At 35.2% G+C, this 26,550-nt stretch overlaps 1 protein-coding gene across 1 annotated transcript; it reads left to right on the top strand.

Moving 5' to 3' along the window:
- The first annotated feature begins 1,103 nt into the window (after positions 1 to 1,103).
- Positions 1,104 to 26,428, top strand: LOC106708803 (paired mesoderm homeobox protein 2A). The gene is made up of 4 exons (XM_014500358.2): positions 1,104 to 1,332; positions 7,768 to 7,964; positions 22,072 to 22,279; positions 25,940 to 26,428. The coding sequence occupies exons 1-4, from the start codon at positions 1,104 to 1,106 to the stop codon at positions 26,143 to 26,145; spliced, it is 840 nt and encodes a 279-aa protein (XP_014355844.2). The 3' UTR covers positions 26,146 to 26,428.
- Positions 26,429 to 26,550: the final 122 nt, after the last annotated feature.

Raw genomic sequence — 26,550 nt, 5'->3', positions numbered from 1 at the left:
TTTACTCCAATTATTTCATTTATTGTTATTAATTGGTCACAAAGGTAGTCTTTTAGTGCAGAATTTTTAAACACTGAGTGCAGGAGTAAGTTTCTCCCTTCGTAACCATTAAACGACCATTAAACCTTTTTTTGTAGAATAATAATTTATTTAAATGATCTAATTTGATTATATTATAATTTTGTTCCATTCATTTGCGTTATGTAGGTAGCTAGAATGTGTGCGTAAACAAAAGTTGCAACTGCCTCCTACTACTATTTAAATTAATCTATGTGCGGAACATGGAAGAAGCATTTGAATTCAAAATCATTTATCATTTATGTAATGTAATGATTTTTTTGATAGAATTTCACAAAATCAGTAATTACAAAGTATGACGATCACTTTCTACCCAAAAACACTTTTTGTCTATTATAACTTACGGAGAATTAAAATTTTTTTTCTAATAACTTTTTCATCTGTCGATATAGAGTTAGAATATAAACAGAAAAAAATTTCGAGTGCGCACATCAGCTGCAAGTGTAATTACAATTAAATAGCAACATCTACTCATTAAGTACCTGGATCGTTAATTACAACTTTTTTTATTTTCCTCAATGACAAAGGAACTGTCGGCGAAAAGAAAAGTAGACGAGTGTCGTGACACGCACCCCGCGCGAGAGAGCCGGTGAACGAAGCGCCAATGGTAGCCGGGGGCCGGGGGTGTGACGGGGCTGCGCCGGGGGTGCCCGGGGCGCGCCGCGGCCATTGGCCTGCCGGGCCGCGCGCCCCGCCCCCTCCTCCAGCCTCGCCCTTATTGAATTAGGCTTATCATTCGATTTCGAGTGGGGCTAGAGAACGGACCTCCGCGCTAAAAAAACTCTTCGATACAGTCTTTAACCGCCGTAATTCGATAGACGCACCGCTCATTTAATTATGCTAGCGTGAGTGTCTACGCGCCTCGAGCGGTTAAGCCAGCGCATACCAGGAGCTGTTGAGCCGACTCGTTCCGCTAGCGGTTGAACGTGCACGTACCAGAAGAGCGTGCACGTCCTGCAGCAGTTGGGCGGCCGGCAAGAAGTGAGCGGATGTCAGGAAGTGCAGCGGTGAGCTAACGCACGAGCATGGAGTACGGGTACCTAGGCGGCGCGGGCGGCGGGTTTGAAGGCAGCTGCCTGGCGCCGGGTAGTGGCGAGCTGGCGTGGGGCGAGCTGGCCTCGTGTGGGCAGATGTCGCAGGCGGCCTACCGCTACCAGGGCATGCGTTACCAGCCGCCGCCGCCGCAGTGCGCGCGTCCGCAGGACGCCACCATCAGGAACCACCACATATTCCCGCCCTCAATGAACTTGCAACGTGAGTAAATATCTAACACTCTCTTGGTCTTGACTCAATAAAAACACCAATATCTAAGACACAAACCTTTATAACCATATCTTACAAACTCTTGGTCATTTCTTGGAATTTCGCGTGTTGTAGGTAAAGTAGGAGTGCGCTTAAGTGCGTTCGCTTATAAGTGATCTCTTTAATATCTTCTGACTTTCAGTACCTACAATTGCGAAGTATGTCAGTCGTAGATAGGTCATTAAGAATGCCAGGTAGTCAAGCGTTTTAGAAGGCGTTAAGTAAAATTACTTAAAGATTTTTCACTTATATCTAACTGGTTGGCAATGCTTTATGCTGTATTTATGATATATTAATATCTTACCTCTTACAAATATAATAAATGCGAATGTTTGGATGTTTGGATGGATAGATGGATGGATGGATGTTTGATAGAAGGTATCTCCAGAACGGCTCAAGGAATCTTTATGAAATAAGATATAGAACATTAGCTATTTATTTATTTTTTTAAATTCCGCGCGGACGGTGTCGCGGGCAATAACTACTTATGATATAAATGTGATTATATATTTTCCATTGATGCCTGTTTTAGCCTAAACAGCTTTACCAGTTAAGTAGAGTCAGCTGTCATTCTAATTGGTATATTTCTCATAACGGTAAAATCAAGACTAGTAGTAGGTCAACGGATGTATTTTTTTAAATATACATTGACCAATTATTGCTATATGAGAAAATAGCAATAATTGGTCAAAGTTATTGCCGATAACTTTATTATATACTCCGCTTATTTATATAATAAGAAAGTGCTCTATTATTATTAAATAACAATGATCGTTTTATTAACACTTTTTGCAATTTTTTTTAAGCAACAAAGAATAAGTAATATATTTGAATTCTTAACAATATATTGCGTCTACGGTCGTAGCATCGTGTAGAATGTCTTCGTAAATTTAGGATGAGTAGACAATAAAGTACGCTACACGCGTAGCAGTGTAGCATCGTAGCACATTAGGTGCTATAAAACTAGTTTTTAAAGAATGTAATGATCATGAACAGGCACAGAAAGAGTGGGCTCAAAGCAGAAAAGAAAATTTGTTTTGAAGAGAGCTTTGAAATACAAATTAAATCGATAACTTCTCATAATCTAAGCTTACCTGTAGTCATAATCAGATGTTTCTCAATAGCGGTGTAATGCAAATGGTAATAATGTAACAAGTTAGTTTTTCAAATTTAGACACCTTAGCAAAAAAAGTAATTATAGATAACAAGAAACCTTTAGTAATAATCTTTTCATTCGAGAATTACCAAAGTGAAATCGTTTTCATTTGTCGCGAGTGCCGGCGGGTGCGATGCGGTGCGGTGCGGGCGGTGGCGGGGAGAGGGTGCAGGCCGCCGGTGGCGCAGCCCCGCCGCGTGAGCGATTGTGCCTCTAATTGGCAGCGGCGTTACAGAATCTTAAGGGGAGGACCCGGCCTTGGCTATGTCTTGCACTTCTACAGTACATTGTAGTGATGCGACCATCTAAAAAAATACTCATATCGATTACCTCTCTATGAATAATTATTATTATTCGGTATTTCACGTTTATTGTATTTAGCTAGGTAAGGTTCTTTCTTCACTATAGTAGAATACTTTTTGTCATAAGGAAGACGTACATAAAGTGTATAAACATACATATTCGTATTTGGATTCAAGATTGTCGACATGCCATAATTCTTTGCCGACAGTAAGTCCCTCTCCCGCAACTCTTATACAATACAATAACTCCCGAGGCGGCAGCTCACGTAATCTCGAGTAAGCCAGGATTATGCCCGTTAATCACTCGGAAATTAATTACAAGTTTGCGTATTAATTGTAGTACAATTACAACAACAACTGGGTGATATTAAGATGTTTTGTTGCAAGATTTGCGACAAAAGGATTAAATTACGGTCGTCGCGGTTTCTCATGTAAAGCTAGGGTAATTTATCACAGCTGAGAGAAACTCATTACACTTTCTTGTCTGTTTGATTCAAGTATATTAAATTATTACACTAGTAGATATTTACTGTGTACGTATCCACATGTAGTACATACAATTTAAATGTAATTTAATGAATAAAATAAGAAATTTAACGTTGTGGCGGTTTCTAGCAAAAGCAAATTTTATAAACTTTAAGCCACAAACTGTGTATTTTTATACATGTAATAATATAAATTATAAAAAATCAATTAACTTTTAAGCTTCTTTCTTTTAAAGTTCTTGCAATCGATCTAAATGAAAGGAAATATAAAATTATAAAATTATTTTTTATATTCTAGAAAATTTTATATTTTAATACAAATCTTTCCCAGTATACTTATGTACATATAAAATTCATATGATTTTGTACATGACGCGTAACGGAGCGGGAAAACACAAATAGTTTGCGAATCCTAAACCAATACCGCCATTTCTATTCTCATGTCGCCTTCGCATGCTGGTGGACGGGTTAATTCGATTTGTTGTGAGGACCGAAGGGCAATATTTTATCGCATCATGTGATCTATTCTGTCCCAGTAAAGTGTAGTATGGTGGAGTGAGCCATAAAAAAGGTAATATCTTACAGTTGAACAGCGCCGTGAGCCATCGTAACTTCTACAATGTTACAACTATACATCGATCCTTGAATCTACGGTTATTCATTTTTTCTTTTGAAAATACATACCTACGAAACGTTTTGATGTCTGGTCGTAATGTGTTAATTTTTTTTACTTTTTTGTTTTTAGATTTTATGTTTTATTATTATACATGTTTATATTTTTTATATATTGGATGTAATAACACTTTAACCGCACAAGTAGAGAAATCTCCTGCATTGAGGTAACTAATTAATTTTATCAAATTAAACCACATAAATAAAAAAGGAATAAAATAGACAAACTAAACAAAACATTTACCCTTAACTACATGAAGATAATGAGTTTTCTTTGTGATGGTAGTGCTGTTTCAGTCGAGCGGATTCGTTAGGCAATTTTAGAGCTTATAGCTATTTTAGTGACCTTGGATTTCAGCATATTTAGTGCAAGTAGAAGATTTATAATAAGTAATATATACCTTAGATGTATTTTCTCTATTTTAATTTAAATCAAATGTAATGCAAGTGACAGTAAACCGTGTCATTCGATTACACTTACTTTTATGAGTACGTAGCGCTCGCCGATGGTTACATTTGACTCCGGCATCCGAATGCTCGTGTTTTACGGCCGCCATTACGTAAATTTACCCACATGTTTATTTGCAAATATAAAATATATTGGCAATGTGCACTACGCTTATAAGCTTTTTATATCTGCCGTGCGACCGAACACACTGTGCGTAATGGTATGCCGACTGTAACAATTTTATTGCGGCTAAAATAAAGGTGCTCATACATTACCAATTGCGGACTATCATATTTAATGTAACGTATTATCAGTAAGGTTATAAAGTGTACTATTGGCACCGAAATTTAATCAACTGTAAAAAATTGTGTCTTAAAATTTTGGCGACACCGTTTTATGATTATTAAAAAATAGGTTAGTCCTTATATAAAAAAATAGCTGTTGTTTTTACAACAATAATGAAAAAAAAAATCATAAGAAATCAGTTTCAATTACTTATGACTTAGTAATGTTTGTTCCCAAGTAAGTGAGTTGAAATTTACGCTGGAGGATTATGAAAAAAAAATATGTTGCTTTAATTCGCTTTATATTCAAGTCTACAAATTTATTAAATTGCTTATAACATTGGCGGTGTACCGAGACTTAAGCTCATATTCGTTATATCATGAACCAGATTTAGAAAGGGATTTAAAGGGCCTCGTATGAACACCGAAGTGAGGCAATGTACGCGTAACGTCGGTCCATTAATCTACGCGTAACCCTTGCCTGGTGCGGAGCTACGCAATATGGCGATGACGCGCCGACAACGTTTGCATTATGGATGCCGGGGAAGTTTTCTCGTGACGCGAGAAAAATGAACCGAGGCTCAACCAACCCGGACGGATGGCGAAACGATTTACTACGATTTTCTGCTACAACCGCTTCTCAGAGATTGTAGTGTATCATTTTTGGGGTGTCATTTCATTAATTTTCACAATTTTGGATGTAACTTCACCTGTATAGTCGCTTCTCAGTAATTAAAGTCTGTGAGGCGAAGGAAGCTCGGGCGCGGGGTGCGTTGCGCGGGGGACGGGTACAGGGGCACGGATCATATCACCTGCGAATTAATCGGCCTCTGACGATTCATTAACGCCACGTGCCGTCGTTGCTCGCGCCACTGCCTTATTTACCAACACGCGGCTCACATATACACCGTTTATAGCAGTGACGACAACTAAATCGACTACACCTCGCGTTGCTAAAGCTTTGAGGTTTATATATAAATATTTGTTTGGTAAAATTATTTAGTTACATTTTTAATTAGCAACTAAAACGTGGATATGGAATATTTTTAAATTCTTGAATTGTGTGATGAAATTGTAATAATTAATAAGTTCGTCAAAAGAGAACTCTACAGGCTAAAGTTTTTAGAATAAGATCACTAACGAGTAAAAACAATTCAGTAATGTTTTACAAGGAAGCTCTTTTGAACTTTCCTCGTTACATAACCTTAAGTTGAGGGTACAATAAAATTATACCGCCGTAATAACAATGAGTACGTCGTCCGCCTGACCCACGAATTGCAAACTCGAATTAAACATCATAAGAACCGAAACATCTTGCCAAGATCCTCTTCATTAGGTCCCGCAAATTGCATGGAGGCGAGGAGAGGTTCGGGGTTCGGGGAGGGCGGGGCAGTGACACGTCCCTTGCCTCCCCACAGTCCCCATCCTGTGTCTCTCCCGTCTATTAATAATGCAAATGAGACCGCAGCGTGGCCAAGAAGCGAGTCTCGCTTAATTCCGGTTCATTTGAGGTAATTGTCGCTGCGAGTGCGGTCTGCGGTCCGGAGTGGGCCGCGCGGTCGCACGTCTAATGCCTCTAAAGCTCGCTAAATGACCCTCACTTATGGCCCTAATGAAACACCAGCATTGTCCGTTTGTGTTTCGGACATGTCATTATTTCCTGGTATGCTATCACTGCTTTTAGCTAATACTCCTTACGTTATAATTATATATAATATCAACAGATACACAATCTTTAATGATATATAAATAAGTCATGTAACTTGCTGTTATTTCTATGAAATTGTATTATCAGTCATGATACTTTACTGAACACTAATTTAATCATTTATACTTTCTCAATAAATACGATTAGTGTAAATTATAACAATAGACGTTATAAATCTATACATTGCTCTAGAAACTTAAAGACAGTATTTAGATGTAAAAACTTATAGATTTTTCTAAAGTAGAAAGCCAAATGAGTGAAACGGAAAGAGGACATTTTTCTACGTAGAGTTACTTGCAAGGCGTAGCTCACTGCTACGATCGATACTCTACGCCACATTCCACCGCTACGGTTTTTCTACCGTATTTTGTTTTATCTTTATTCTCAGAATTATATTCTCTCGCTAAAGAGATTTCCAAATAGTTTTATTTAGGTAATATTATATTTCTCATAAAGTACTAAATTGTAAATGAAATTATAGTGACAATAAAAACATTTAATTTACCATTACTTACCTTACACTATAATTTATCGTAATTATTGTTTTTAAACTCTACGAATTCTACTAATTTATGAAATATGGTTGTAAGCATAATTTGAATATAAAATCCGCAATTAAATGTTTGTTAAAGAACCCCACAATGAAAGCTTTTGGCTCATGTAATTTTAAAATAGAAAAAGCACAAAAAAAAAATATTTATCGCACCACTGCTAATTAAAACGGCTTTGTTTACTCATGAAGATAAACAAAAGAGGCGTAGGTATAAAATGTATTTCATTGCAGGCTGTCGGTACACTGTATATAGCGCGGCGAGGGTGCGTCACGCTATGGGGCTACGGGGGAGACAAAAATGGCCGCCGCACAACCTTACTTCATTCACAATTTGCTACTCTGTGCTTTTTTTACTCGATGTCAACTTACATATATACTACTCAATAGTACATAGTTAACTTAAAACAAAATAATTCCATCATGTTAAAGTTTGGCATATTGTGCTGTGCAACCTTAAAAATACCACAGCGCACTCGTACGTTTCTTCGAAATAAGTATGTCATAAAAATCTTAGCAAAAGTAATAGTACCTAGTGATATGAAGTTTATGGGGAAATCGAAATAAAACAAATAGGTGAAAAGATCAAAAATGTAACACGACTTTATTCCTCTTATTTATCTGCAGATACAACGGTTCTAGATCGGTCAAACAACCTTGAAATTAAACTTACTTTAAATTCTGCAGCTCCTAGAGAAATCCATTACGCAATTTACATATGTCTGTCCGTCACACCGAAACATCTTTATTTACTCTTTAGTGACGTAAGCAATGTGTTCCAGCTGGTCTTCCATACAAGATGTACGGCGGCAACGATGGTTCGCTGACAGAGAAGCGCAAGCAGCGTCGCATCCGTACCACATTCACGTCCGCTCAGCTCAAGGAGCTCGAGCGAGCTTTCCAGGAGACCCACTACCCTGACATTTACACGCGGGAGGAAATTGCCATGAAGATAGATCTCACTGAAGCAAGGGTACAGGTATGTTAGAAGTTACTCTATTGTATTATTGAACACAGTGGTGGATGCCAGAAACAGCAAATCCGTGTTTCGTATGATGGGTGTGGGAAGAGGTCATAAATTTGACGGAGGAGGGGACGCATAGGAATGGGAAATATCCTCTTTCTGTGCGTGTACTCCTCTGTTGATTAAAGGTAGACAACGCATCTATAATTGCGGATGTCTATGTGTAGCGGTCCCTTCGCTATTTTGGCGAATTCAGGTGGCCGCTGGGTCGTTTACCACTTTATACTATAAAAATTAACTATTAAGTTGTATCATTGTATGTATGCCTACTAGTCCTATAATTTTGCAAAACATATACAAAATAGGGGCGTATGGTTCTCAAAGAGGTTCATTTGAATATTAACGTTGTTATACGATTCAAATCTAGTCCATAACTTCAAACTTGTAGTCAAATTGGTATGTTGTATTAACTTACAATATTTACTAACAAAATTTCATTTAAAGGTTAAAAACCAAACAAACCTAGCGTCATCCTGTAAATTGAGTAGTATATTGCAACCGTTAGTACCGAATATTTCTAGTCCAATTAACGTCTTATAATTCAGAGGTGGTTGACGTGTAGCTGCGAAACAGATGTAACAGTTAGGTTGGTTAATTTCATAATAGGTGCGCATTTTTACGTAAGCCGGACGCGACGTGGGATGGTGAATGTTTAATGGTACTGGGGCGGAGTACCAGGGTACAGCGGCAACCGATCACGTACATATAACTTGTAAGTGACTCGCCGTCACTCGATGTCACTAATTTAATATTCTCGAAGATGAGAGCCGCGGTTACACCGAATTCCCATTTCGTATCAACAAACTTTGTCGCGACTTTTGAATTATTAAAATCGGAACGTAGCACATCATGATTTTTATATTTCTGTTATGTTCATAATTTAATGTAAGTTTAATCTGGTAATTGGTATTTCTCCTGAGTTGTTTTAAAGACTTTATAGATAGAGTTTTAATTTTTTTTTTGACAAACCACAAAAGAACTTGTTAATAATAAAAACATGAATAGTGTCTGTGGTTGGTTATTTACAAGTACATATATTGAATTGCTTTACAACGTAAAACTTTATGGCTGAGCAATAGTTTTATAGTATTCATGTATTATATATGATAGAAAAGAAAATTTTGTTCCTTAAAAACGGAGAAAAAGTAATATAACATAAAAAAACACACCCATAATAAGAACACAGGATCAAAAATATGTTGCCATTTCTTTAATTGTCATTTAAAATTCAGAGGTAACGATATGTTCTTGTACAAATGTATTGACTGTGGAAATCCACGGTAAATGTATATAAAATGGTACACAAAAGCCAGCGGCAACGAGCGCTCATTACATTAAAAAGTATCGGAAGCCGGGCCACCATAAATATCAGGGGCGGTCGCGTAACTCAGGCGCGCGCGACTACGTTAATTAAAACTCGCCTGCAAAATGCGAATTCACATATTACAATTAAAATTGGGCAAAAGCCCGCGGTAAATGTTGTATTTATTTTGTTGTTTTTTAAATTGTGAAGTCGGAATATTTCGTGTGGTGTTTTAGCTTAAAATATTAAAATACACATTATTTATTAAGGAAATATTTTGCGTGAATGTAAATTATTACAACACATTTTAAGACCAAACTTAACCTCCTTGAAAAATATTTTATTATCTTGTGTATTAGTGTATATCACAATTTAATAGTAAAAGGCTCCGTAAAGAGAAAGAAATGTCAAAAACCTGTGTATAAAACATATTGTCATCCCACTCATTATCTTTGACAAAACAGAGGTACACAATACATTTTAAATTTGGGATTTTGGTCTCAGAAACTCACGATGAGAAATTCTATAATTATTTAGAAGTGGCTTAATAAAGCTTCCAGATTATTATATGATTCATAGGTCATTGATAAGCACTTGATTTAAACCTACTTGCAAAAAAATGCTCCAATACAAATATTCATATACTTACTTTAACTTTTCTTTTAAAAACACTACCAAGAAAATGGAATATTGCATAGTTTCGTATACCACAGTACATTTTAAAATAGTCGTACAATATTTGTAAAAATACTCCAATAATTGTTACAAAAATGAAACAACTGAACAGGAGCGCAAAATGTTAAACAATTTTCTCACCCGGCGCACACTGGCCACCTGCATAGCAGAGCAAAAGGAATCACTTGAAAAATGACCAGCTGTTTTGTAGCGAGCGTATTTTTTCCGTGGCCACGTTGTCATAGGGACAAGGCAATTTAATCCATCAAGCCACGAGCGCCGCCGTCCGACTCAATAAATTCTATATAATCGCACACGATTTTGGTTTTATTGTTATACCAGACTGCCGGAAGAGATTAGAGAGCAATAAAAAGAAATGTTATTGTTCTTCATGTAGAAACGACTTATACTTTGTCCGATTAATTAAGAAATTAGAATAGACTGTACTGTAAAGGCCTATAATAATTGATACAGTGTTTAATTTATTTATTATATATTATAGTCATATATTTTAGGAAAATATCTTGATATGTTTGATATAACCTCTCGTCTATAATAATATATTACGATATACATATATGATAGGTAACATAGTACATCTCTTGTAACACATATATGGCACAGAAATCACAAAATTAAGATTGACAAAACGGTCATCGGGGATGCATCCGTAAAATACAATTCTGATTTAAGATCTTCAGTTTACTAACCGCTAGGGAAACGTCAGTTATCTAACAATCATTGTTAGATATGTTCAAATGGTACAGCATTCTATAACATAATTAAGCCTAGACGTTTCTGGAATACCAATCAATTTTCGAATGTGAATTGAAAATTAAATTAACCACATGTATTTTAAAATTAATAAAAAAATAAGTTACAGTTAACAAAACTTTCTTTTAAACCGTAATAGATAAATTATCCATATTATCATGATATCAATGTTTTCTTTTTAGATTTTAGTAGTCTATGTAAGACCTACTTACTCGTACTACTCAATAAGAGATTTTTTGATAAAGGAATTCATAAAATCTTTTGTGTTTTCAAATATTCTGACGAATTTACACGAAGATACAAATTTTCCCTAGTATCCCCTCATGGTACAATGAAGCGCAGGTGCATGTCGCGTGGCGGCGCGTGGCGCGCACGCTTTCGCCAGCACGCACGTCTGATCGCACTTGCCACAATTATCTGCTGCTTGAACTCCATTTGGGGATAACATTTGCTTTTGTTACTTTATTGCTCTTATTTATCTTGTAATTTTATAAGTGTTTGTTTAGCATTGCGACTTATGGTTATTAGTGATGTTGATTTAGCTTCGTTATTTCGTGATGTTACCTAAAACATTTATATTTTCGTGATAACTATTTTCTTACGATTGTACTTTTATATCATATGTTTTAAGTTAATTCTCATAACTTCATTTTAAGAAAGTATTTCTAGATAAGATTCTGGATAAAATAATACATTTATTATATCCTACATCTGTATATTCGGTTTACTTTAGTATTGAAAAGACAAGTGTCACTATAAAATAGAGATGTAGAAGCTTATCAGATACAATTCTCACGTCAACGTTTAATCTGCACGACTAATCGGAGCGAAGGGCGTGACATTTGATATGGCGCGAATAGATTTAGTACCAGAGTCAGAGTGTACAAGGGAGGTGGCAGGAGGACGCTCGATTGCGCTCTCGCACCGTGTCCCGCGACTCCCACGGGACGCACCAGTACCTACTGTCCGAAGATCAAACGATAATATTCCGTGTTCAATCGATTAACATCATTTGTATTTTCTCACACTCCTAACATGACTATTAAGTTACTGTCAGTTGATTTGTAAATTTCAGAAATTATTTCAAGTGAAATTTATTTAAAGTTACTCTTAATTCATGTACACACTTTGTTAAAACACTGAGAAGTTAAAAAATGTCTCAGTATTTCAAATTTGATAGTAATTATTCGTATAATTATAGGATCGGCATAGTTGGAGTTTATTTACTGATAGCATTTTACCGAAAATGTTTAATATTGATAGATGTGAAATTTAGTATTACGGTCTTGAAAAATAGTCATTGTAAGATGCGACAATAATAATTTATACACTAATATACTATAAATTTAAAAATAAATCTTATTCCTTAGATATGTGCCATTAAGAAAGAGCACAAATCGTAGCAAGCACTTAAATTGATTAAAAAGTGGCGAGACTTCGTAGAGAGCTACGACTACGCGTAGAGGACGGGCGTAGACGTTGCGATGATGAAGGAGCAATTACATTATCATCAATTTAGCTATTGTTTTGTATAAAAAAAGGATCGGTTTACATAAAATGAACATTTATATACATTTCTGAATAGATGTCAAAATAACTTATACGTTTTGAGTTTCATTACAATAGGAGAAGATAAGTAGGGTAAAATCATATTTGTAATTTCAAAATAAAGTCGCTTTTGAAATTGACAATGTTACGGAAATTGTTAATTTGAGCTATGTTGTGTAAAAATAAGGATTTTTTTCGTTTTATGCTTAATTTCTTTTTATTAAATCACCTCACATCTCTACCTAAATACCTATCGAAGAGAAACTTATGATTACGGATATGCGTCAATTTGATGTAAAATTTTAATTCTAAAATTTTCACATTCAATCATTACTATCCATTAGAGCATGAGCGTTGTCATAGCCTGTGCTCCCACGCAATTATTTTTCATTTAGCCCCGCGCAAGTGCATTCCCCTGAGACGTATAGATTCAAGTGTACCGACGCCCCCATAAACACAACTACGATTTGAATGTGAGAAAGTCGCACAGAACAATTTCGTTCGTGTCTACGTCGCGTCTAGGGATTTGTAATTTTCATTTTCGCACGATAAAAACGTAGGGTTTTATTACATGCCCTGATTGATGATATCAACCAGCACTAAAATAAATTATACAGTTATTTATTATGTACTCGCAAAAATGTAGACTTTCGAAATATTATTTTTCAAAATTTTAAGTGGAATTATAATTTTTAAAATAACAAATTTGAATATTATATAGGTAGTTAATATAGCAGTATCGGTTTATAGAATATTAAGTCATATAATAGATGAAAGTTTTTCTTTTAAAATAGCTGATACTAAACCGAGTAAAGTAGTATAATTTATGCCTGTAACTAAAAGGGTAATCAGCGGTTTCATCCACATATGAAATAGTCATAAGAAAAATACAATTCTAAATTATTCCAAAAGTATAAGTTAATATTTCGCGGCTTGGGGGAACATAGACGACTTGTCAAAAACTATCAGACGAGGGGAATATATGGATATGATAACCGAAGCTCCCCGCCGTCCCGCACCGCCCCGTACCCATTGCTGACTAGCAATTTATGTGTCGGCTTAATCATACCGAGATCATGTTAGAAAATTATTACTTTCCGTGACAATACTTTGTATCAATATTTTCTTAAATAAAAAGGAAACACTCTTTTTTAACTTAATATGACAAAGGGCGATCTTACATTATTACATTTAAGTTTAATTAACACTGCGTACTGACTGACTGAAACAAGCATGTACTAAAACGTAAAACGTGCTTCGAAAGAAACGTTCATTAGAACTTAAATTTTACTTGTGTGGTTAAAATCCTGAAAAATGCATTACGATACGTTTAGTTACCTTACCTAGTTTGTTTAACGAAAATGTGAAGTAAAATATACAAAGAACTAAATCTACTAACATTGATTTAACTCGCATGAACATGATTTATTTAAAAGCAGTACAGTGTTTTTTTCGTGATTTTTTTAGTTTATCAACATGTTTGTTTTTAAATTAACATTATAATATTATTAACAAATAATATCGTACACATATCATAAAAACAGAAAAATGTCATAAAGTCGACGTGAATAGAGTGAAGCGCCCCACATTTGGACGACACAAAGCGATTCTCTCAGGCCATTTAACTTAGGAGACAAGTGCCGATATTGTGCATGCGTTAAATATATTACACTTTAGTTCCCCGTCACATTTATAACTATAGCTCGCGACTCATTTAATGTAGCTGCGATTATATGGACTTTGTGTGTGAGTAAATCAAATTGTACTTCGCACATCTGTTGGTTTGTGTACACATCTTAGAACTTAAAGAAAAAATTAGATTGCTTAGATAATATTGAAAAATAGTGATTTATCCTACTAATGAGTGTTTTTAAAAACGTGAAAGGGATACTTATGTATTGTTATTCAAAATAGTTCATGATTACAATTAAAGAAATACATGACGTAATAGAGGAATAATATTGAAAAATAATGAATTAAGAGGCAAAAATGCTTTCTAATGTTTTTCAATTGAGTTTTATGTAATGTTATACGACATTGAAAATCTCAACAAGCTAATAAAAATTAAATTCAACAACTAAACATTGTAATCTGGTACTGTAAATTGGCAAAAAATAATATCTATAGACCAAGGATTATCGAATTAAATGCGGGAATTGTTTTGTTAAAAATTTTATGACATTTTTACTGTTCTCTTGGTGTTTTGTATATCTTGAATATCATCTTCAGCATCAATCAGAATTTCTTCATTGAATATTACGTTGACTCCTCAAAAACAATATTAGAAAATTATATTTAATTTAATGACTAACTCTAAAAAAATAGGGACAGTTTCTTATCCATTATCTATAAGTCTTGACTTGAAAAGTATTTATTATTTCATTAGTTCAAAGTTAGAAGTCGATGAATTAAAAAAGATCAATACGCACGGTGAGAGAGCACTCGACTAAATGACTGCGGGCCATCTGCCGATCTGTATCGGTTATTTGTCGCGTCACGTGCCGAGATCTTGTGATAACGAGCCATTGTACCGCGGAAGCTCACAATCACGGTGATGCGTCAAAATTGATTCAAATCTGTTACATTTTTAATTGAACTACCGCTTGGGGAAGTGTCGTTTGTATCAGACTCAATGATTAATCGGTTTGCTAACAAGTCATATAGAAATCATATTGATTTAATCATTTAGCGATGTTTAAAAATGTAGACCGATACTTATTACTGTACTTATATTATAAAAAAAGTCTCGGTAAACCTTAGTTTCTGCTATAAAACACTTACAGATTAGATTTAAAATGCAATTTATCAAACTGTGTTATTTGTGAGTTTTTCTGTTTGAGTTCAGCTAGTTCTAAAGGTAAAATTAACTAATTTACTCGCTGTCGCTTTTTATATGCGTTCAGCTCATTATCTAACTCATATAAGAATTATTCTTAGAATCTAAAATGACGGAAACAAACAAAATTACTTAATAAATACTTCTTCAAAAGATCATCATCATTACGTTTAGTCAGACTTGACTAGTGGGTCGTCTTGTTGTCGCTGTTTTGTCAATGACAATGACAGGGATGACGATATTTTTTATATAGAGATTTTGGTCTCAGAAACCAACGTTTAACGGTTACATAAACTATCCCTTAGTGGCGATTTCTCTCACTAAATCTACAATAAGGAGCTTCATTAATGATTATGACTCAGTGTGATAGTAAATCGTGACTTTTTAAGTTTACAAACGAAAAAATAATGAACATGGTGTTCATATTTTGAACAATAACAATAGGGTAGCAGAATAGAGGAGGTAATGGAGCGCGCCTTGGTCACCCGCGCATCTGTTGTAGGGTTCGCATCTCTTCGTCATGTCAGATTGCCAACATTAAAAATTCATTGCCGGATGATGTTAAAATATTAAGTACAAAATGATTATTGTATTTTTGATGTTCACTGTTAATAAATTTTAATCATTTTGTAATTATTTATTTTATTTAATCGTAATTTCACCTATTTAATTATAAATAATCGAACGACGCGACGTGACAAGGTGCAATGTAACATTGACGTCGAACAGCTCGTTGCTTGATACGCACTGACTGAATAAATGCTCGCTGTGTAACAGTTGCACCTCGTAATGACGTTCAGTACCCAGCTATATTCATCGTATATTCGTAATTTAACGTTCACCATTTTTAAGAGTATTGAAGATAGAAAAGAAATTTTCTTGTATATGTATCCCCAGAATGTAATATAGAGTAAATAAGGAATAATGAAAATTCTAAAAGTTTTCTTTTTAAATTAATCAAATTTCTATAAACTCTATACTGACATACATACTCTAGACTGACATTCGCCTTTGTCAGCAACAATTCAGATTCCAATTACAACAGATATTAAATTGGAAATACCGCAAATATTAATATATAACCAGCTAAAAAAATAATTCATTAATTTGTCAACAGTCGCCAAGTCCACATAAAACACGATGAATTTCGATGACACACCTGTCGAGTGAAACGCCGGCCTATTACCGACATACGGACTGAATAAACCGCGCATTCATCTCTTTATTATGATGTGTTAATCCTGGATTATCAGCAAATGTTAACACATGTTACCAGTTAGTAAAAAAATTAACAACCATCCGAAACGACACAACTACCGTTTGCATGGTAATCGAAAATCAACTTTAATGTAATGAATTCAGTTAGAATTTCGAATGTAGGTATAAAAGTGCCACAATTGGGTGGATTATTGAAGGGTAGCTAATATTATTCCGGGGCGTTCGGTGTTGCCTTTTCATCCGCTAAGTATAAACAGGGGGGTGTGCCCGTGTTTGCCCGCGCTCGACCGACGCCGACGATTGATTAACTTTGTATTACTTGCTAACTAATTTGATTGCAATAAAAATATTGAAGATCTGTTACTTTTACATTGATATTGAATAAAAATATTGAAGTATTTTAGAAATATTCAAGTAAGAAAATGTAATATTAAGTACTCTGTTTCGGGGAAATCATTTTTGATGTTTAATTAAGCGATTTAAGGATTGCTTTTCGGAACAATATCTTTAGAAATGTATGCTTAACATTTGCTATAATCTAGGAAAGACGTTACATAATCTGCATGCTTTAACTCTAAAGAAATTTCGGAATAAAAGCGCATTTTGTAGCTATTGGTTTTAGCTTACAAGTGTTAGTTTTGTTATTACACAAATGTTATTTTCTAGCTAAGTGATTTTAAAGCCAGGTTTAAGACGGACTTTTCTTTAAGTGTAAAAGATTTATTTTCAAAAATAGAAAAATGAAGAGATTTTTAAAGTAAAAAAGAGATGTTATTGATATATTATGATATGTTTGTAGTGTATAAAGTGTCGGAGGTGATGTTTGTCACGGAGGCTCGGTGAGGCAGAGGATCAAAGCGACGTCGCCGGCCGCGTCGGCCCCGAGCGAGCCGTGCCTGCGTCAATATTTGCCCGCCACGGCCCGGCTAATGAATACAATTAGATCATTCCGCAAGGCCTCACGTTTTTCGTACGCCTCGCAGCATCGCCTTCTGATGTGTTGACGAGACACCGCTTTTATACCTCTGTGTACCAACCTATGTACATTTTAGGAATACTAGGTGGCCGCAGCGACTTTCCACGTGAAGGATGAATTTTAAAGTAATCTGAAAAATTTGAATGTCAATTTTTACGTTATTCTGCTGAAGGTTAAACATTTCTTCATACAAACTTTCATCTTCCAATTTATGAGATGAATCCGTTATATTAGTAATCACCTACGTAGTAACAGAACATTAAAAAAAAATGTTAGTATCTAATATAGTCTGTGACAGATCTGTCTGCGACTACAGCGCCACGAGCCATCGAATACATTAGCCTGTTTGGTGTTTGCTCTGCGCACAGCAGCGCCACATGGCGTCGCCTTTGTTTATTTTAATACTCAAGCATTGTTGATCGCCATGTTTGTTTAGGGAACTGTATTAAACTACCCTCGTGGATTTGTTTAAGGTAGACGTCAGACGTGCCGCGGGATTTAATCTTTTGGTCAAACTGTTTCTACGTATTTTTCTTTTCTTGAGTTTCGATTTGTTTGTATTGTTAGAACAATTGTTGTACACATTTACAGATATGTATGTTACATTTTATCAATTATAAATAATTAACTATTTTACTAATATTATAAATGCGAATGTTTAGATGGAAGGATGGATGGATGTTTTTTTGAAGGTATCTCCGGAACGTCTGAACGGATCTTGATGAAAGGCATTGATGTAGAACATAATCTGGAATATTACGTTTTTTTTAATTATGTGCAGACAGAGTCGCGGGCGACAGCTAGTATTTAATAATAAACAAAAAAATCTTTATAAATAGATCTATTTTACATGGTTCTGAGATATTGTTATGAAGATACAGAAACAGTAAACTTAAAACTTTATTTGTTTGTTCATAACTGTTCAAAATTATACCTTTCTTGCAAATTTCGTTTATAATAAATTAGAAACTCTTTGTATTTGGCACACGTGATGACTGATTCCATTACACAGTACTGAATGTTGAAGTTTATCAAGAAATAAATTAGTCTCTATTTCAGTGGTTCACTACGTTTTCATCATCAACGATATTTTTATAAACTTCAGCATGCTTATTCTTTTATATATTTTAAATCAATTAAAGAGTTAGTAAGTTACATTACATGGTATATAATTTACAATCATTTAGTATATACATTGTTTATCACAGAGAATCAGATTTTAATATAATTATTAAACAAATTAAACTAATGTTGAAGCCTCAAACAGAAACAATCAATGTAGAATGATCATATCTTTGATATTAATTAACTAGAAAAGGTACTTTAGTTAAAGCTATTTAGTAGGGAGTGTAGGTCAGAGGTGGCATCTGCAGAGCGTGTGCATCTCTTGGTTAATTACATTTGTCGCCACCCCTCGCCCCTACGCCCCCGCGACGCCCCGCTCACTCCGCCCGCCCAATTCGGTTCATTTGCAAAGTGCATTTCGATGCTGCGCTCGATTGTTCCGACCCCGAGCTTAATTGCCCGATGCTGGCCCGTTATTTATTATTGACATTCGCTTGTATATTTACCGGTGTTTATCGAGCGCCATTCATTTGGCGATTCGGCTAAAATAGATCGTTAAATCTGCACGGCATCGGGCCGCTCGTAAAAATGGAACCGCAACTGTGTAAGTCCCGCTCGAATGTCGAACGGTTACATCGTTTTAATGGATATCGCTTTGATAATGTAATATCAGACAAGGACTTCTTATCTTTACCTGGATCTTTATCTAAATAACAATAGTAGTTCAGTTGCTTGTAAAAGTTTAACACAAGGGGCTCACTGATTTATAAAATTAATAGGTAAATTAAATTAAAAACGGTGTCGATTAAATCTTAAATTTTTAGTCTTTGAAGTTCCCAGATTTAAATATATATTTGCTCTTAGAGCACGCACCAGATACAATAAACATCGGCAAGGAATTCTTCCATACAAAACAGCAAATTGTTTGCGTCGGCCGCACGCTCGGTAGCATCGTATCGCTCATTTGTATTGGTTCTGCATTATTTGCTTGTTTGCGAATGGTCCGTACGATGTTGTGCTTTGATTTTTTTCCGATTCGGATATAATGCGGCGAGCGTGGCCCGAGGCTATCGACTTGTGGCAATCAGTGGAGATGTACCGTTCGTTAGACGCGATGCTTGCCTACACTGGGCACGTACGTGGACCTCTCGAATATTAGCTCGAAGTCACTGATTTTCTTTTAGATTCCAACATAAGTTTAGAAATCTTTATTCGTTCTAATTATATTGATTGTTCTAAAGAGAAATTATTTTTGATGTTCAGTTTTGTTAAAGCATGTATTACAATAAGGTATTATTAGCCAGCCTATTATATATTACAACAGTGCACTTTTGTAAAATCAGTTTGTAAAATCCAAACAAGTGGAAGAGACGAAATGGATATAAATAGTATACCTAGAATTATAGTAAGACTATTTTTCTGGTCTTTGAGCGTGTTAAAAATAAAAATGATCCTTGTTTTTTAAAACGTAGAATCGATGGATATATCTACCCATTGCCACGACTAGGCAATTCCACAGTTGATTTACAAAGTAAAATGAATATCACGGATATGCTCTGGAGTGTTAAGCATGTCCTATTTTAGATGTGTACGAGTGTGTGACACAGTAACAATTTGCATGTGACACGACTGGTATGATAGATGTCGCTGCTGCAGTGTGCATTGGCCAGATGTGCAATGCGGCACTTCCCGGCTGCCCGCTGCCCACGCGCACGTTGCATTCAATGTCAATTGTCTAATTACATTTAATTGCTTATTATATTTGTTTAAATTTATCTAAGGGCAAATTTATTTGCCGTCTCTCATTTTAGTGATGAAGATGACTAGATGAATAGATAATTTTAATATAAAATTGATTCCAAGTGCATTCCTTCGTAATATATATTAAGTATCCTTTTATTTTACACTACCTGTCGTCCGCGATACCGTCCGCGCGGAATTAAAAAAATCTCAATAAGTAGCCTACTTGTTCTTACAGACTATGTTCTACATCTCTGCCTGAGCCGTTGAGCTTTTCCGGAGATACTTTCAAAAAAACATCCATCCATTCATGCATCTAAACATTCGCATTCATAATATTAGTATGATTATTTATAAATGTTTACGTAAGAACAACCAAATTTTATTGACGTCAAACATTGTCGTTCAATGTAAGGTATGCCAAATATTTTACAACTTTAGCTGAGGTTGACGTATTGCTCTGTAGTACAATATAACATTCTAATTGTCTCTAGAATTGTTGAAGTTCATTACCGCTTGTCTCGATCATTGCCAAGGCGAGTACGTGGGCCCGCGGGTGATAGATGCTTGATGGATATTACTTCGTCTACGGATTTATAGTCGGTTGCTATTTGTTATTTATTCTTTGCAAATAAAAAGTTCTTTTAAAAATAGATATGACCGTGGGTAACTGACCTATGGTTTTAGATGACAATATTGTACCATAAGTTAATAGTGAAGAAATTGAATCTAAAATCAGAATATTTGTAAGTATTTACCTCGAAGCTACCAAAACACATTTCCCTCGAAATTTATTTAAATAAAGACCCGTGAAAATGTTGAAAACTAAAGAGCATTTTTAACAGTGAAACGTAAAGAGTAGAGTTCGAATGTGAAAAAGTATAAAAGCGGGCAAACATCATCAGAGTACAATGGGTTGTGCAAACAGTGCACGCAGTATGATTGTACCGGCGGGTCGCGCCGGGCCGCGCGGACCTCGCGTTTTTTACTCCAACATCGCCCAATCAGCGCCAGTGGCAGTTGCAATTATCCGCCGTGACAAATCGAATTACGATCAATTCGGATTTGCGCGCATCCGTACGAATATAAAACGGTTTGCATTAAAATTTGTCGTGCGATGCACGGGATGCCTTCCCATTAGTCGGCTTGTGCGCTAACTTTGTTTGCACTACGTCCCGCTCTCTGTGACGTTTTCATTAACCACACAACTTTTCAAATTATTTTTCGTTCCGCTTGCGGTTTTTTGCGATTACAATATAAGAGGAATTTTCTAAATTACACTTTACTGTAATGTTATCACAGCTAATTTATAATCCTTTCGCCCCTCAGTGATAACCAAAAGTAAATTTGAAACATTGTCAACAATCCTTCAATGCTTGTTACCTTTAATAACTTGTATAAATATTTTAATTAAATTAATTCTTGCTACATGAAAGAATGTTACTTTTTATGTTAGTTATTTTATTCTAGACGATTTAAATTTATTTCGGAAAGCTGCAACATATAATTGGCATCTCGTAGCCGGCCGGCGCTTGCGTTAATATCACGAGATAGTTAGTGACGTCTGATTTGCACGATAATTAATTTAATAATAAAGTGTGATTTAAGGATGATAAATACACGCATTTGTACAATAACTTACTAAGATTACAATCATGTAGATTGAAACAGTTTTAATGGAATATACTTTTTGAGACACGATTTACATATAGATTAATTATTGATAATTATATCTGGGGATAGGCAACGTCTAAGTATATTAAATTTGAGATAATGTCAAATTACTAAGCAAGTACTGATTTCTTTACGTCTCGTTCAAGTCTCGTTACGTCTCGTTCAAGTGTATATTTGTTTACTAAACAATGTTTAGTAGATTTTACAGTTTGTTAATGAAATAAATGCTTTATCTAATCTTGGTGTTTTTCAGGTATGGTTCCAGAACAGACGGGCAAAGTTTCGTAAGCAAGAGCGCTTGGCGCAGCAGAAGGCGGGCGAGGCACCAGTTAAGGCGGAGGGCAAACGCGACAAGCCCGGCTCTCCCGCCTCTCCGCAGCACACCCCGCCCGCACCACAACCCACACACCACACTCTGCCACATTTGTCGCCGCCTGACCTCAAACCTATCACCTCTGCAGGTACATATTGTTCCTTACCTTCCTTGAAGAAAAACAAATACTTTTTACTTAAAGACTGGCAACGTTTCTGCACCTCTCTTTTTCCCATGTCCGGTAGAAAAAAAACATTATGATCTAGTTAGATGTTCCCCAAAGTTATAAAAATGTTAGTAAAATTACTTCTAGATGTCTTATGGCCTTTTGGTTGCGATCTTAGTAGGTGAAGTGGACTTATCTCTTTACATTTAGGTGTTTATTTAAAATGGAATCGAGCTCATTACACTCTTCTGTTTTATTTAAGTAAAAAGACGTTAGTGACACTACGTAAAAGATCCATATTAGGATATCATTGTTAACTATTACATTAAGTTTGTAATCGTTTAAAACTTGGAAGAGTAACGTCAGAGCAAATATTGTTGGCATGAACAATAGGGCGATGACAACTCTGACACCTGTCATGTTCTATTTCATATTAATGAAAATTATAATGCAATTAATAGTACGTTTGCATACGTACTTATTTTCTTCACTACCTCGTTTATTTTATTTAAAGCAAATATGTGATTCTGTATTATTCTAAGATTTTCATTTAAATAAGTTGCTTTCAAAAGTTAAAATAAATAATTGTTACCGCATATTTCTTTGTTTTAACTAGACGCACCTATCAAAGTCTGACAACCACATTGTTTCTTCTGTTAGCGCGCTACGGCCCATTAATAAATGTCAAGAAAATCTCTTACCATGAAATTGTTTACAATTTTCATCAACAAAACCGCGTTTAAAAACAAAAATACCAAGAAATGAGAACGAAAGAAATAAACTTTTTTTTTTAGGAAAAGGGGCATCATATAGTAAAAGCAAACATCGGATTGCTTAATGTTAATTGATCCGACGCCCATGGATATACGCAACAGCAGAACAACCGCAGATGCGTTGCCGGACTTTATAACTTATCGATACGGGATTAATATATTTTTAACATTCAATTTTAACTCTTGAATCGAAACGCTTACTTATATCTTATCATATTCTCCTTTTAGTTTAAAGGCTCTGAAAATTGACAAACTTATCACATAGATTTAGGTCCTATTTAATGATTGAAGTAAATGAATATGCAATGGAACAAACAAAGACATTAATTAAGGAGCTCAGTAAATTTTACTTGATAATAAAATCGTTTTAAAGAATTTACAAACGCTACAAGTTTGAGATTATCGGCGATTCTTAGCACCGATCGGCATTCTTAAAAATAGTTTGAGAACTTGTGAAAGAAACGGCTATAGTTTAATATTTTTCGTGTTTCGAGTGTTATTTAGTGGCGTACGGACACACTGAGAGAGCGTGAAATAATATTTATTTTTACTAGAGTATTTTGGCAACGCGCGGCCCGCGGTGGATAAAATGAAATGATGGTTTTTCACACCGCATATGGATTCCAGTGTAAACAGCGTTTGATAACACGATTAGATTTGTAAAGCTTTTAATATTTAATTTAATTATGTGGTTACTATTTATTGGAATGTTGCAATAACTATATTAAAACGCTTTTCATCTCGTGTTGCACAACGTTAAAATTCGTATTTACGATTTGGTACACTAAAAATATGAGCCGAGAAAAACATGAAACAATAAGCATGTTAAAATTATACTTTGGTACATTGTACCTTTAATCTTACTAATAAATGTGAATGTTTATATGGATGGATGGATGTTTGTTTTAAGGTATGTCTTGAACGCCTCCGCGGTCCGCTGGATGAAATTTGGCATGGATGTAGAACATAGTCTGGAAAAACACATAGGCTACTACTACTAATAAAGTTTTTTTTTTTTTTTTAAATCCGTGCGGACGGAATCGCGGGCTATAGCTAGTATTATTATAAAAAGAAACATCGCATTAAAAAAGTCTTCTTTCACAATAAACTACTTATTGTATTGTAAAAATAGACACAAAATAAACAAATCTTTCCAGAGAATAATTCAGGATCACATTCGTAACATTTCATATCGCTGACGTTGTAACGTCAGTGTAACATCATGTTATATTTTTAGACACCATATCTTCTAAATCTTGACGTAATTGTATTGAACATCGAATATCTTAGTGAGTCACCGTGTTCCGATCGGTGGCAAATCTCTGTGATGCGCGTGGGCGAGCACAACAAGGCTGCTTTCGTTAAACTTAATTTGTCTCCCGCAAATAGATTTTAAATATAGCAACCACTTCGATACGTGTGCATACAAATCCGTTTATTTTTGGCGTAAATCAATTCAGGTCAAGTACAAGTAGCTTTCTATAAGAAAGATCCTTGTGTCGTAAATTTCTAATTATTCTTACGAGTTAGCGTTGTTCCTGCTGAAGCTATAGATTCAAAAACTATGTTATTGTTTTTACGTAGTCTTAAAAAAATAGTTAAAATAAAAGTTAAATAAACCGATTTAAGATCGAACCGACCTCTCAAACTTAGAAAACTTTTAACTCTTCACTTTCGATGCAAGTTTTCGTTTTAAAATACACGTATGTATACAATTTTGTTTATTAGTATTTACTTATTTTCTTTATTTAAAACTCTTTTAATTCTTATACGACATCAATACACTTAGGCAAATATTTAGGTATATCGCTACCGAAATAGATTTAAACTAAACAATGAGGCCAAGATCATGAAGAGAAGGCCAAACCTTGATTAAAACAGTATATTCTAGTAGAAAAGTTTTAAATACAAATATTATTCAACGTTTCTATTAAATTGTTTATTTTCCTTTTAAGCAACTTCTGAATTATTTGAAGCAAAACTAAAATGTAAATAAAAATTTAATCAATACAATAATTTAACTTTGGTTATTAAGAAATTAAAATAATTACTAAGTAAATATCTGTTTTTTAAACTTTCTTAAATATATACTGCAGTTTTTTTTAATTAGTAGTAAAAAATACATAATAAATCCAATTCTTATGTCACATTCACACAATGGTGTATTAATGTTTTTGAATTTGTTTATGAAGTGCGAAATATAATATTGGATTATGATGTTGAATTGTTAAGTAGAGTACAGGTGAGTGCTGTGGTAGTGAGAGACTCCGATGTAGGATAATGCGGCCTTGCGGTGCTGGTAATGACATTAGGCTCCACCACCGCCGCCGCCAGATTTTCACATCGGCTCATTTGCGCTAATTGTGCGCGTGATTGTCACTCAGGCTTGAATAAACAACGGCACCGCGCAGCAAGGATTAGGTGATTAGCACTAATTGCGTTACCACGATCATTTCCGCGTACAGCCGTCAGAGTGCGCTACTATTTCATATTCAGAATTGAACGTAGAGCTTTCGGTCGAGCTTAATGCGGAAATTTATTACGGCCGAGCTCATTTGGTAGCGTGCACATGTTCCGTGTCTTAATTACGAAATTAAACTTTTGAAAAATTTGTTCACCTAGAATTTCTTGCTATTCTCTGGTATGTGATTGCATTTATGTATACGCTATATATATAACCTAGAAAGAAAAGAAAAACATCGCGGATTTCCATTTGACTCGATGATCGTCAGTTTCATTTCTCCCTTTATTATCATTTATCTATGAATTGAAACCAACAGTACAGTTTTAAAAACGCAAAATGAAAACAAATTTGCATTTATAACTATAGTTACGTTTAGCATTTTAATAATGCTTTCTTGTATTACAGCGAACAAACTCTGTGATGAGCTAAACGGCGTGGGCAGCGGAGGAGGTGGGATGCCACCAGTAAGCAGTGCTAGTGGCAAGTGGGCCGGCGGTTGCGGTCTGCTGCGACAGCCCTCCGGCTTCCCGCTGCTGGGCGTCGCGCCCCCAAACTACCTTCTTTCCGACCACCTCGGCACTCTAGCCAAAACGAACAACCATCTTTTCTAATGGCCTGTACCACGCGAAGACGCCGACCTTACCACTGATGATACACTGAACGCATACTACTCGTCCTTGTATTTTATGTGACAGAAGTGAATCAGTATAGCAAAATGTAGAAGATTAACAGCCTTTTTTAATGGACTGTACAAGCTATTACTTGTTATGCCGGACGATTACGAAGGTTGATACACTGTAGTACAGTTGTAATCAAAAGTGAATCAGTGTATTGAAATGTGCAGTATTTCTAATGGAATGTATCTTTTCACCTCGAAGCTGATTCGCTAGTTATTCGTGCGTATACTTTTTGTGACATTTCCATGTGAACTTTAAAGTGATTTACATAAGTGTAGTCAATATGTAAATTGGTACTAATATGGGACATTAGTGCTAAAACGAAAGTGTCCATTATAA

The sequence above is a fragment of the Papilio machaon genome, chromosome 5 (genome assembly GCF_912999745.1).
Source record: "Papilio machaon chromosome 5, ilPapMach1.1, whole genome shotgun sequence".
NCBI lineage: Eukaryota > Metazoa > Arthropoda > Insecta > Lepidoptera > Papilionidae > Papilio > Papilio machaon.
Note: the sequence above shows the minus strand (reverse complement) of the source record. Positions and strands in the feature narration are given on the sequence as shown.